Here is a 14,930-nt window from a genome sequence, read left to right as displayed (position 1 = left end):
GACTCAACTGATCTCACGTTAACATCATGCAAGATCCTGATAAACTTTTGGAAAGGGACTAAATTTAACCAATCCACTAAAACTGATGCCACTTGGTCACGACGTCTAGGAAGCAACTCCAGCCAACTCTATAAAGTCCCGCCAGAGCCTTTCTCCGGCTTGCAGTTCCCACCTCCACCAGCCTCCGCCGACTGCAGGAGATGTCACAGCCGAATGAGCCACCGACCGACGAGGAACTCAAGGTGGCTGCCATTCTGTGTGACCTCTCCAACGATTCCCGCAGCAACTTATCCCTCCTCGCCGGCATGCCTAGCTGGAGCACCAAGAAGCCCCGCACACTTTTGTCATAAATCGCCTAGCAACTTATCCTTCCTCGCTGGCATACCTTCCTGGGGCACCAAGAAGACCCGCACTCGTCGTCACAAACCGCCTACTCACTCTCCCTCCCCCTCCTACTCTTTAAGTTAACCATCCGACGGCCGACGAGGGGAGGAGGAGATGACTTCGGCGCCGCGCTCCCCCAGCCCCCTGACTACATGATCACTAACTAGTGACTACATAAGCAGAAACTACATGGCAGTATAAGTTTCTGAATACTTTTAATCAATTCCTGCTCATGTAGCCATTGACGTCATAATCGTTCTCGTTCTGCTTGTTCCTCTGCTTCTCTCTCCCTGAAAAATCATCGTTGCCACAAACGCAAAGTCATAAGCTAAGCAATCAGTAAAACAAAGTTTCTTTTCAGCTGCTGAAAGAAAAAAAACACAGCAAATTCAACTACACATATATAACATTCCTATCAGGGCAGAAAGCTTGTCTCAACAGTTGGCTCCTTCCCAAGTTTCCCATAGCCAAACTTCTTTCCACGTCTTCACAGTGCAACGTGTAATAATCACATGAATGCCTAATTAAACAAAGATAAAATCTATCCTTGTGAAAAGAGAAGTAAAAGGAAGAACACCACGATAACATGAAGTCCCACCCGATCACAGACGAAGGTAGATTGTCAGAAAGAAATATACATGTCAAATGAACAACCCAATTGTAAGCATAGTGAATCATAACCTGCCATTATCAAATTTTTATTAGTTGTCTGTATATAACATGCTTGATGCTAAATGCACAAATCTATATGACACAGTGAGAAACGCTTCAAATAACCCAGTTATATTCAATCTCAAGTATCCTGATGGAGTGTCAAAAGAAGAATGAAACAATGTTGCTAATAACAGAGTAATCAAAAGTAAAAGAGAAAGTAAAACCCTAATTGCAGGATCCCAAATTCACATTCTTGAGCCCCACTCACATCGAAGCTGTTTGATTGAACACTAAACATCACGATAGTTCAGATCCGGTTATAGACATCTGAATCGAAGTACCCAATCAACTAACGCTCATTGCTGAACTACCAGGAAAGGCTTAAATCTGGAATTTGCCCAATCAATTTTACAGTTCATGCATGCAATGCATTCGTGTACATGATGTACTTTACCCAATCAATTTTATAGTTCTGGCCAATTCATGCATTCGATGCATGCATGTACCTGCTGGAATGCCAAGTCGACACGCAGCGTAACGTTTGAACATGGAAGAGGAAAGCTTTATTACGGGTCGCTCCAGAACCGTCCATTCTGTCCCGCTTCTCAATCTCGTCCGTCGCGCGCGTCTTGATCAGGTCAGCAAGAGATGCGAAGTCTGTGCGTCGGACGCCATCGGTTCCTGCTAAGAACGCCCGCTTCCCTCCTCCCCATCCTCCGCAGGAGATCTAGACCCAGCCGCGCAGCTGCAGTGATGGTGACGCTGGTGGCGACCACTGCCGACCCGGCCTCCGTCGGTTCCGTCTCTGCCTTCCTCGCCATGCCCGGATGGAACCCCGGCCCTTCCGTCGCCGTCAGTTCCCCTCCCATTGATCGCCAATTCCTCTTTCTTCACCTTGTTCTTTTCGATTCGTGCATGCACGGTGTCTCTTGATTTGACTCTTCTTGCCGAAAACGTAGGCCGGGATGGAGCGTTTCGCGAACGGGGCGGTGCGCCTGCTGAAACACCACCGGGGCATCGTCGAGGAGGACGACCTGGACCGCCGCTGGGAGGTGGCCACCGGCGAGCACGTCCACCTGTCTAGTAATATTAGAACTAGACAGGTAATATTAGAAAGAAATGTAACCAGGTATGTAGGGTATGTAGCTCTGGCACCTCCGATGTATAAATCCACCTGTCTTAACTCCTCTCGCGCTCTATACCTCTTGGGATTATTGTCGAACCTTCGTCCTCCCCACAAATAAGCTTGCTGGCTTCTTTGCCCGCTTGTTCTCGTCACTGGATCTTTTTTTTCCTTCCCAGAAATCAGTAATAGCGGTTAGGCACTAATCATGACTAAAGCAAATATCAGTAGTAAATAATCATGACGCACGGGACGGGGAGTTCCTCGTCCACACAGGAGGCCAAGGTGCTAATTAATAGTGGTTAGGCACTAATCTTGTAATTTCCAAGTGCTTGGTTTTGCCCATGTACCCAGTTGAAGTTCGAGTCATGGAAGGGATGAGTGGTGGCTGGGGCTGCAGCTGAAAAGAAAATATGGATCAACAACGCTCCTACCGGCTTGCTGTATGCCCATAAAAGATCTGCCACAATGGTGGAAGTATGACGTCTTTTAGTTTGACCAAAGCCCGAAACATTGAGAGGGTAGACTGGAATCACATAGGAGCTGTCAAGGATGTATGCTTGGGAAATTAGTAGATTGCTATAACCAAAATGTAGCCATGGTTATATGTTAAGCCTTTGTATCCCAGAGATTAATAGACTGCAATCACATATGTTCCGAGAGACAGCTAGCAATCTGAAAGTGTTTTTCTTATCCTGTCCAGTAAGTGTTTGCTCGATGTTGCTTGAATAATATGTTCCAGATGTTTGTGATTCGTAAATAAAAAAAATTAAGTAATGCACAATAGAACTGGAAAATTAAGGAACTTATAAAAGAAAAACATTTCTAGCTAAAAGATACTATAAACTTAGTCAAGATCACAACCCATAGTGATTAAGAATTGTCTACGGTGATCAGTATGGATTTATTGGGATTTGAGCATCTAGGTCAAATGAACTAAGAACCAGTTATTACAGTTTAGTTTCATTTGTTTATAATTGCCCGGATAAATTAATCTGTGCCATTTTTCATTGTAGTCTTTCTGACTTGGGTCCATGCTGAACAGTTTGAAACCTTAGATCAGATAACTGTAATAAATTAGGATATTCAGATCGAGGTTTTTAATCTCATGCTATACCAATGTACCGAGCTTTGCACGGTACGGTATGGTACGATACGGCATATCGAGTGGTACGCCAGGGCGTATTGAGCGGTACGCCTAAAATGAGCATAAAACTCTCCTTTTTGGGCTTTGAGGAGTAGCCTTGTGTAAGGCTCGCAATTTCGGTTCATACTGAAACGTCCTTCCGTTAATATTGAATTGTCTACAAAAAAAATATTTGAATTGTTAGATTATTTTGTATACAACTTAAATTTTAAGATTCAAATGAATTAAGTAATCACATGTGTAGATATACATATCTCTTATTAAAAAGTTCCTCTTAATCCTTCCAAATTAGCCTCTTAAATTTGATTCAATTCACAATTCGTTGCTTTATTGAGTTTATAAGAGTGAAAATGTAAGAATAAGAGAGAGAACGCGAGAAAAAAATGAGTTTGAGAGAGTTAAGAGAGTGTGAGAGTGAAATAGATTGAAATAGAGGGGAGGAAAGAGATTAAAACCCCTTAAGGAGGCCTCCAACAGTCAAATTGACCGTTGGAACATTGTTACCGATCTGTCACGGACTTAGCTGGTTTTGCCTAAGTCGTGCGGCACCCTTGCGTGTCCGTCCGCAAAGGTCAGCCTCCCCCGAAACCTCCCCACGGTCCCTTAGGACCTACAAAAGAGAAAACGGGTTAGAACGAGCGCCTCGCTCGGGATTCACAAGCAAACAATCCAGGAAACACTTCATTGACAATGCAAATTACAGACAGGCTTAACAAGCTCCGAACAGTTGCACAACAAAGGGGTAAAATGGTCCATTACAGACCGAAGATCTCTCACGCGTGTCCACATGACACAACCTTTATTTACAAGCCTACAAGGGGACTCTTAGCCTTCGGCAGTCCCTCTACATGCTGTTCAGAGCACGAACAAACCAAAAGACACGGACATACATAAGCATTACATCAAACATCCTGTTTTAAAGTTTGTCCGTGACATTCTCCCCCACTTATTCCTTCGACGTCCTCGTCGAAGCCTTTGTCAACACTGCAACTGCTTGCCTTTGCTGATTCTTCGATCTTCTGCTCCAGGTGCAATGCGCCTCTTGGCTCCCAACTGCTCTTCGCTGTTGTTTTTGAGTAGTCGAACCTTTGATCCGCCATGCTGCTTCAACTCACCAATGACTCTGACTCTGGTGTGGGGTTGGTTGAGTTGTGTTGATCCTTATTGGTTCCTGCGGATCCTCCAAATGAAGGAAAAGACCATCCTTACTGCGCCAGTCTCTCAAAATTCCACATGCTGCTTGAACTGGGTGGATGCTTGTTGGAGCTTTAACGAGCATCCTCTCGCAAACTTCTGAAGTTTTGGGTCCTTCCTCCACAAAATTTGTCCATTGACTCTTCTTTCGTTTAGTTGTCACCTCCAAGTAGGTTCGCATCACTTCCGCTTTCGATTGACATTTCGTTGGGAAATGAAGCGGACAATCTACTCTCAGTAGCACTGATCACCGTTGGTGAGGATTTGACAACTATTATCTTCCATTATCTTCGAAGGGTCTTTGAACCTGTGCAGAGCTCCTCTGCTGGATAGATAAGAGAATAGGGGTACTCGGTTTCGCCCATTCTCTTAATGGTTGAGAAGGCAAGAGTTACTTGACTTCGCCCGCCTCCTCGAGGTTGTACTTCATGCATCGAGCTGGTTACTGGTCTTCGCCTGCTCTTTGCTCACACTTCTGAAGCACTTGAAGTGTTTGCACTCCTTACATTGAGTTAGTTACTGTGATTCGCCTTCTCAATGCCATCGAACTTCTGGAATGCCGGAAGTTTTCACCCCAACTTGGAGTAATTCACTGATAGATTTGGTCGCCTCTGGGATTGTACTGTCTTCTCCATCAACCCTGCCGCCTACTCCACTGAGTAGCAAAGGTACAGCACCGCGTACTGCCTGCTTCGTTCCTTGGTCGTGCACTCTTGCATGACCCGAAGTCCTTCACTTTCGGCTGTCTTGATGAGAAGCACGTTGACACCGGTCTTACGAAGTTCCTTGGCCTCCGCCCTTCAGCCTTGTCTCAGTACATGAAGTTTGCCTCTGCGTACTCCACCTCCTCGGCCCCTTTCACGACCAAGCGCTCTCCTCCATGAGAGCAAGGGATCAATGACTTTCACGGAAGTCCCGCCTCTGCGGTACCATGGCGCTGTCATGCCCATGGCCCTACTATCCGTCGCTTCGCCTCTGCATCCCTTTTCTTCACGATCAGTAGAAATGTCTCTGTGGCACTCCTCCGAGTCCACCTCCATTCTAACTGACGCTTGATTTTGGGTAGCTAAGTCCCTCTGGACTCGTCGTCGCTTCCTCGCCCTTTTCGACCCCCTGCTTCAACACCTCTGTGTTCTCCAAGCAGATCTCCTTGGTCGACGGAAAGACAGACTACAACTCCCATGCACGGCCTCTGCCATCATGTTGTAGAGTTTGCACCGATTCTGTTCTCCTTAGCTTCCTTGGTAGCAACGTCCGCTTACTCGACCTTGTCCTCTGACTTGTCGGGCTCCCTTAAGCGAATAAAGCTCTGGAGCAGTCCAACTCTCCAGCTGCTTCGATCATACCTCCGCATGATCAAGTCCCTCACGGGACTTGCTGGTCCTTGCATTCGAACTTCTCCCTTGGTGGAACACAGCCCCCATATGCTGATGACCAAGGCTTTCACCCGATGCAAGATTCGATGCACGCACGGAAGACCCGCCTCTGCGGTACCATGACCTTCACTCCTTGAATCCATAGCGCTTCTTACCGTCGTGTTGTTCACCGAAGTGGAGCTTCCAGTAGCTCCCGATCATATCTCCATATGATCCAGTCCCTCACGGGTTCGTGTCTATCGCATTGCCGCGAACTATTCCACCACGATCCGCTGCACCATGTCGCCTCCTGGTGATATCTCCATTGCATTCTGATCCTTGTGGGGTGAACTCGAATTGTGAACCCTCCATGTGTGGCCTCTGCCAATACATCGCAGGGTCTCCTCCACTTTCGACTTTGTTCGCTCCTTTGGCAATCGACCTTCATCCACCCACTCTTGGGTCACACCTAGATGAAGCACCGCTCTAGGACAGTCCGTCGCCTAGTAGCTCCCGAAGTCCACCGACTTCGCTGCAGTTAGTGCACCATTGTCTGGATCCTGGGCCTCTGCCCCTACCAGCACAATCTCCGCTGTGCACCGCTCTAGGACAGTCCGTCGCCTAGTAGCTCCCGAAGTCCACCGACTTCGCTGCAATTGGTGTACCATTGTCTGGATCCTGGGCCTCTGCCCCTACCAGCACAATCTCCGCTGCGCACCGCTCCCTTCAAGCAACTTCATAGCAACACTGTGGCATATTCTTCAAGAGTACCCGCCTCTGCGTCCTCTTGCCCCGTGCCAAGGCCTTCTGAACTGAACTTCGCCTCCGCAAGTTGAGTCGCCTTGGTTCCTCCGTCAAATGCTTCTCCGAGATAAGGTGCATGTGCCCAGAAGCTCCCTTCGTCTTTGGCACCATGCTGGATGAGTCCGCTCCATCAGAAAGAAAGACCCATGGAACAACATGATCCTGCTCTTGCCTCTACAAGAGTTCATGTCCTTGACCTCTGTCCAAGGAAAGCTGTGCGCCTCCGCTCCATGTTCCATCTTCTATGCCGGCTCACTTCATACGGCTTGGGTACTTCGCCAAGTTACACCCAAGTTGCTCCGCTCCTCGTTTCTGCATTGAGTTGATAGTGGTCCTCGCGCCCACCATTCCACGGGTCAGCCCTCCCTTGAGTCCGATCTCCATATCGACTCCCAGTGTGCCTTCATTTCTGTTGCTTTTGGTCGCTCCCCCACTTGATCTCGCAATGCATCCACCAATGCATTCTCTCAAGCGAGATCATGCGACGACTCCTCGCCGCTCGCTCAGTCCGTTGAGCTTCATGAAGTGTTATTTGTTGAGGTACTCCTCCTCAACATGTGCGGTCCGTTGCACATGATTCTCCCTCTGGAGTGCCGGGATTTATCCCTCCTGGATATCTATCCCGTTGGAGCAACATTTCTCTTCGATTCGGAGACCACCATCCCCTTGGACTACTCCAATTTGCTGAACAAACTGCGCATTGTTCTGCCTCTGCAAATGCACTTGCTAGATTGCGACTCCACGTCAATACAGCCCCCACTGCGCCCCTCAAGGCCTAGCAACATGCTGAACTTGCTGCACACTTCAGCCTCCTATGGATGTATCCTTCGCATGCCGAAGAGAAAGTTTCACTGCTCCATGGCGCCGAGTTCCGGTCGCTTTGGGATGGCCACGAACAGTCCGTCGTCCGCATACAAGCCCTTGCATGAGTACCAAATTCTTTGAGTTAGCAATTCCCCTCACCTCTGTAAGCTTTGCACAACTCTTTCGGTCGCCGAACAACTCATTCCACCTTACATGGTCTCAACCTTTTGCCAAGCGCTTTGCTTGCTTTGAGCACCATCAAGTGTTGTTGTCAACGTTGAGCCGTAACTCAAACTCAGCCATCCCAACCTTTGTGTGCTTCAAATTCCTCTCAGCTCGTTTGTCCTCGTGGTGCCTCTTGCGCAAAGGGTTGGCCATTCCTCTGAATGCCACTCTCAGATGCCCGCTCCTCTGAGCGACTCCTTTCCCTACATCTCCATGTCCGTTTTACCCAAAACGGTCGCGCATGCTTGCTGCCCTCAACGCAGCCCCGCAAGGTCCCCCACGTTTGCATGCCAAGTGTTTCTATGAGTGCTTGTCCCGCTCTGATACCAACTGTCACGGACTTAGCTGGTTTTGCCTAAGTTGTGCGGCACCCTTGCGTGTCCGTCCGCAAAGGTCAGCCTCCCCCGAAACCTCCCCACGGTCCCTTAGGACCTACAAAAGAGAAAACGGGTTAGAATGAGCGCCTCGCTCGGGATTCACAAGCAAACAATCCAGGAAACACTTCATTGACAATGCAAATTACAGACAGGCTTAACAAGCACCGAACAGTTGCACAACAAAGGGGTAAAATGGTCCATTACAGACCGAAGATCTCTCACGCGTGTCCACATGACACAACCTTTATTTACAAGCCTACAAGGGGACTCTTAGCCTTCGGCAGTCCCTCTACATGCTGTTCAGAGCACGAACAAACCAAAAGACACGGACATGCATAAGCATTATATCAAACATCCTGTTTCAAAGTTTGTCCGTGACAGATCGTTACCACTCGGTTCAGGTCGGTAATGGTCGAAATCAACCAGTACAGGTTGGTAATGGTTGAATTTCAACAGTTACTGCCCGGTACAGTCCTGTATCGCCCGATACGAGGCCAAATGCCTGATACCACCTGGTAGCAGGCAGGCCGTGTGCCGGTCTGTTGGTGGACCGGTATGTACCGCTCGTACTGGATGGTACGATACTGTATTGCAAACATTGATTCAGATAATAACATGATACCTTGATTGCAACTTCTTATGATTGCACAAAAGGCCAAAAATTAGCGGACACATGAATGGTTAGTGTCAATCTAATTTGGTTTTAGTTATGAGAGGTTTCATGTTTTAGACATAGGGTCTAAACTAAGCATACACAATAAAATCTATAAAAGGTCAAATCCTCTCTGACGCATGATTGGATAGGGTAGATCTTATGTGGTTTTAGTTATGAGAGGTTCGATGGTTTAGACAGAGGGTCTAAACTAAACTTGCATGATATAGAATCTGTGTAATACAATGATTTAAAAAGCGCTAGGCGCCAAGGTCCAAAAACGTCCGAGGCGCTAGGTGCTCGTCCGAGGCGCTAGGTGCTCGCCCGAAGCGCCCAGTGCCTGGGCTCGGGCGAGCCCCCAGGCGGCACCTCTTTGAAGCGCGCCACCTGGAAATGAAGCGAGGCGCTCGGGCCTCGCCTCGCCTCGCCCGAGCGCCTAGGTGAGCGCCCGAGTGCTTATTGAAATCACTGGTGTAATATAACAAAAAATCTCATGTAAGCATTTGGGCATATAAACATTTGATAGCTCAAAATCTTTATGCTTTCATCTTATGTTTAGTTAGTCATTGCATATTAACAACAATTATCTCACAACAAACAATCTGGTACTGTTTGATATTAACTTTTCAGACTTTTAACTCTGTCATGGCTGTTTTCTTGATAAATATATATTGCGTCATAAGATCTTTTGTTAAAACAATTCAAATTGAAGATACTAACCATGTGCTTAATATGGAACTATGTATTCTTGCCGTCATTTTGTTTTTTGAAGTTGTATAGCTCTTATCTTTCTCACCTTAAAGATATATATACTTTTGTTCTAATCGTCGTCAGCACTTTGTTGAGTTTATTAGTAAGTTACTTTCTTTTTGCGGAAGATGGCACTTTGTTTCTGCTGCAGAAGATAATTAACAGAGCATTTTTTTTTTATTGTAGCAGGCTGCTAGATATGATGACTTGGAAGATTTGGTAAGCATACTTTCGGTGGGCATTTCTCCTAATTCCAGAGATTCTCAAGGAAGAACAGGTGTGATCTTTAATTCAAGTTTAAAATGTTTTTGATTGGTTAATATGAAAAGTGTTGACTTTACCTTTCTGTTTATACTTTTGTGATTGATGGTAACGACGGTCTTAGTTCATTTTCTTTATCCATAACTAGTAGGAGTTGAAGATTATGTTCATGAACATAAAAGTTGTTTGATATAAATTTCTATGTTACAAAATGTAAATATACCTATTGGCATATTTCAAAGAGACTTAGTAACCAAAAGTTCTCTCTGTGGGTTAGAGAACCAATTATACACAGGTGCCCGAGGGGTTGGTTGCTTTCTAGGATGAGTCTGCAGGAAAGACTAAAAGGCTCCTCATTGAACATGTATCCAGTTCTTGTAGGTTTACTCTCGAAACCTCGACATAGCACAACACTTGATCTGTGATACTGGAGCCATCAAACAGCTCTTTTATTTATTAAGATGGATCCTACAAGTTTATTGTGTGCCTTGCTTCCTTTAAAGATCTACCAGTAGCATCCAATGTTCAATTTTTGTGGCAAAAAAGTCGAGGAACCAGTGTGTAAGCTTGATTCATTTATTTGTAGATTTGTAGAGTATTAAATATGTTTGGCCTTCTTTGCTATATCACTTCTGTTCAATTGCCATAATCTTGGATTGTAAAATTATCTTGGTATAATCAAATGGGTTGATCTTTTGAAGTGGATCCTACTCAATATGATAAATGAAATGTGAAAGGATTAAGAAAAGAAGGTAATTTTGGTTAAATTCCTTCTGTACCTAAGCACATTGAGGTGCAGTACAACCTGAAGACAGATTGTCCTTAAACTGCAAAACTCTAACTACAGCTCTCATGCAATGTTCCTTATGTTAGCTGTTTATTTTTACTTTTGAATTTAAGCCAACTTCATTTACTAATTAAACAGTCAAACAACTATAAAGTATTATTTTGCCTCTAAAAGGCCAACATTTTATAAGAATCTAAAGAATAGTTGTATAAGAATTCGAATCACATAAAGTTGTTTTAAACAATCATATAATTAAATTCTACATTTTCTCATCAAATATTAGTCAATCAACAACTTCGGTTGTAGTGTTCAAGTTGCTTGAATGTAATGAGTGTGGTTGGGAACACATTTGAAATATGTATTGAGGGCCTAATGCATATTTCAAATGTGAATTGATGTTTGGTAAATTTTTTTCAAATCACATTTGGTTTGGATACTGTATTGTAAATGCTCAAATGTGGATGCTACCTTAGGATAGCATTAGCATTTCTGTATTTGTGGAATGCTAATGTAATTCTTCAAATTTCCAAAGTACCCTGTGATATTATTTAAAATCAGAAAATTGTCAACATGATTTAATGACAAACGAACATGATTTGTCGTCTATAAGGTGAAACTTTATTTATTTATTTTCAAAAATTATTTTACATTATTCATATGATTATATTTTTTATGTATTATATGTTTCGTCATACAAATTTTTTTGTAAGATTACATACATTCATTTATTTATTTACTTATTAATTTAAATAAAAAATATGTATTCATTTTTGAATAGATATTAAAAACATTAAAAGGGTAAATTTGTTATATAATATTTAATAGACTTTTGAAATACAATTTTACCAAACAACACTTATGCTAATTCACATTTAAAATACAGTTTTCATCTATTGTTTATCAAACACTCAAAGCATTTTACAACTGTAGATTCACTCCGAATGCATATTAAAAATGTAAATATGTTGCCAAACATAGACAATGTTCTTCACATGTGTATGTATATTTACATGTTATCCATATGTTGAAGATAGTATGAAGATCTTAGTTTTCTCAGGTTGAAGTTTTCTTGGGGATTATTTTGTGAAGCACTTGTCTAGTGTTGGCTAGATTTTTGCCCCCATAAATTCTACATATATGACTGTATTTTCCATATACCTAGAATTGCAAATTATACACTTCTCAGCCTCATTCTAATCAATACTCGAGGTAAGAACAATGCTGAAAAGGAATGAAGGATTATGAGGCTTATGTTTAGTGGTAGAGTACATCACTGGCAATAGCTTTTAGTTAATACTTCATAGCTCATGTCCAGTGGAGCATCTTAATAGTAATATGTGATAAACAGAGTTGTGATGGAAGTTATGAGAACCGGGTTCTCAGATGAGCACCATGTCAATAACAAGAGAGATCAGTGGTGAGAGGTGGTAGATGTGGGGACTCATACCAGGTGAGAGTAGATGGGTCATTACATTACTTCACTTGAAATGAAGAAAAATGTGTCTTTTGGGAAGAAAAAATGAAATGAGACCTGTAAACAAAACTGAAAATAGACCATCTGTAAGTGGTTGCATCTTGCAAAATCATGATAGACATACACAAGTATGACTACATTAATATATTTGCGAACATGAAGTTCAAAAGTTATGCTATACAAATGTTCCCAACCTAAAAATTCTCAAAACATCTAAATTTTTATCAGAGCTTACATATAAAAGGAAAATAGTTAAATCTGAAAGAGATTGATTTAGTGTCACAATATCTGTTGCTTGTAGGCATTGAGTTGGTATCCAAGCTTGCACCGTGCATCACCTGTACTGATGCTCTAAGGCTTCCTAGAATTTTGAGACCAAGTGCATCATTTGTGCTGCTATATCTTTGGGCTTTGTTTATGACATCAATAATGAATAGATGATCATAATGAAAGGATATTCCACAATGGTTGTGTTTTCTACCTGTTGTGTGCTATTCTGCTTTAGCTTTTTGTAATTAGTCTTATTGACTCTTTGGTTCATCCTAAGAGAAATTATGCCACTAGTTGCCATGGTTTAGTTGGGATTCTCTTATCCTCCTGGTTGGTTCGAGCTAAGTCAGACGACTTCTTTGTTTCTCCTCACTGGCTTTTTGGTTGCAGTAATATTTCTTGAGCAACTCTTATGGGTATTTCCTGCTTCAAAGTTTGCCTATTTAGATCTGCAATGATTAATCAGTTTTGTACATAGAGGCTATAGTCTCATCATGAAGCTCTGCTAATCTGCTAGTCCAATCTGCTGAAACTGGATTATGTCTGACTTCTCTCTACAAAACTTTAATATGTTAGATTATGTCGTAAAATTTTGTTACAGATACATTGAATCTAACTTGATTTCTGATTGGTTTGTTAATTGTGGGAGTGGCATAAGTTTGGATAGGGCCCATTTAAAATGGAAAATCTCATGTATTTTTCTCCTATTTCTCTGCAGGCCCTCTAAAATTGAACCATTGTTCTTCTATGACACATATTTTAGTCCTTTTCTGAACATAGACCATGGATGACTATAAAATTTTTCGGTGATTAGTTAAAAATGATGTGTACCTTTTGTCAAGATCCTCACTCCTAATTTTTCACTATTGTGAGAGTCATGGTTCTGGTTTTCCTAATATTTGACTTCCATCATTGTATATGGCATCTTCAATATTTTGTTTCATTGCTATGAAAATCAAACTTCTTGTCTTGGTACTGTTCTGCTTGATGTTCTCCTGGAGTAACTTTGTTTCTCTAAAATGAATTTTCAGCTCTTCATATGGCCGCTGCTAATGGGCATCTTGAAATTGTCGAATATCTTATTCAGAACGGAGCAGTGAGTAGTAGTATCCGAAATTTCTGATTACGAATTACCATAACTAATAAACTTGTCACTACTAATGTTGACTGCTGTCTTTATTTATTTTAAAAAGTAATCTTTATCTTTTTGAGTAGTATGTTAATATTCAGCAGCTACGAGTTCTCTGTTTTTTTTTTAATTTCATTTCTTCAATTAAATTATGAGTCCCAATCATCTTTTTTCATTCTATTAAAAATCTCTAGTAAAAAATTCATCATTTTGCTTATTACTGAAGATGATGCATGAATGCCTTATCACGTAGTTGTGAGAGCTTATTAGCATTATTTGGATATCACATTGTGGGAGCTTATTTGGATAGTAAATGCGAGAGCTTATTTCGATATCACGTTTTCTTAGTCACTATGTTTGAACTATGAAGGTTTTGGCTCAATTAGCATTATTAGAGTTTGCTATTGCTGTCACTTACCATGTTTGATTAGATCTAGGATGAATAAACTATTGGTCAATTACAATCTGTCAAGTATTTAACATTAAGTTTACACACAAACATGGGCACCAATTTGTTCAGAATTGTAATGCCTATTTCTTTTGGAGCTTGATGGCATGCTTCTTTCTTTTTTCTTTTTTAATGAGGATGCCTCCATGAAGCAGGATTTGAATGCTTTGAACTCTGAAAAGAATTCACCACTTCATTGGGCTTGCCTCAATGGACACATAGAGGTAAGGGATTCCTATTTGGTGATTATTGATCTTTCTAGTTTATTATTGTTGACCACTGATCAATAACATTTTGTAAATGAAACCAAAAAAAAAAACCCCACCAGGTAGTCAAACTTTTGATCCAGGGGGGAGCTAGCGTAAGTTTGCTAAACAGGTAAATTTAGTGCCACCTTCTAGAAATACATTCTTTTATAGAGAGATTGACCTGGAATCTACTTTGGTTCTTTCACAATGTTGCTTTTGCTTGCTTCCATGGCCGTTTGGCAGCCATGAGAGGACTCCAATGGATGAAGCTGTGAGCAGAGGAAAGATGGATGTGATCAATGCAATCAATATGACGGTAGCCCAACTCGAACTTGATGATGTTAATATATCTTAGCACACGAGCTATACTACAAAAACTTCCTAAAACTAGTTTCATAATGCAAGAAACTAGTTGCTTGCACGAGTCAGGAGTTTCTTCTTATGACAAATGCATCATGTGAATGATCTTTATCTTGTTTCGCCTCACTATTAAACGAGTTAATATGTTTCATTATAAAATCTTTGATGTGATTGATAAGCATGAATTATCAAGACATTGAGTTCAAGCGAACCTTGATCTGACCCACTGGGCTTTGAGGTGTGTGTGATGCATTCTCCCGCAGGAACTTTTATGCTCTAGATAATGGTAGCCATGCTTCTTGGATCCACTTATCTCACATATTGTTGCTGGTCTGGCAGGCTTTTGATTGAGAAGAACACTCACGGTATAACAAGTCAGAAATTTCAATCAGAAGCGTCTTTGGCAGAAGAGGTAAGCCAGGGTGAGATATATATATATATATATATATATATATATATATATATATATATATATCAGTAATAT

At 42.3% G+C, this 14,930-nt stretch overlaps 1 protein-coding gene across 4 annotated transcripts; it reads left to right on the top strand.

Annotated features, from left to right (window-relative positions):
* Window positions 1-1,633: 1,633 nt before the first annotated feature.
* Window positions 1,634-14,668, top strand: LOC103974180 (uncharacterized). Of its 4 annotated transcripts, none has more exons than XM_065125769.1 (7): window positions 1,636-1,890; window positions 1,998-2,141; window positions 9,656-9,746; window positions 13,293-13,357; window positions 13,976-14,062; window positions 14,167-14,216; window positions 14,330-14,668. In XM_065125769.1, the coding sequence occupies exons 1-7, from the start codon at window positions 1,687-1,689 to the stop codon at window positions 14,439-14,441; spliced, it is 753 nt and encodes a 250-aa protein (XP_064981841.1). In that variant the 5' UTR covers window positions 1,636-1,686; the 3' UTR covers window positions 14,442-14,668. The 4 variants fall into 4 exon arrangements, with proteins under 4 accessions (XP_064981844.1, XP_064981841.1, XP_064981842.1 ...); XM_065125770.1 differs by having other exon boundaries at window positions 1,637-1,890; window positions 9,659-9,746; XM_065125771.1 differs by having other exon boundaries at window positions 1,643-1,890; window positions 13,994-14,062.
* The last annotated feature ends 262 nt before the right edge of the window (window positions 14,669-14,930 follow it).

Source organism: Musa acuminata, chromosome BXJ2-9 (genome assembly GCF_036884655.1).
Source record: "Musa acuminata AAA Group cultivar baxijiao chromosome BXJ2-9, Cavendish_Baxijiao_AAA, whole genome shotgun sequence".
Classification (NCBI taxonomy): Eukaryota; Viridiplantae; Streptophyta; class Magnoliopsida; order Zingiberales; family Musaceae; genus Musa; species Musa acuminata.
Note: the sequence above shows the minus strand (reverse complement) of the source record. Positions and strands in the feature narration are given on the sequence as shown.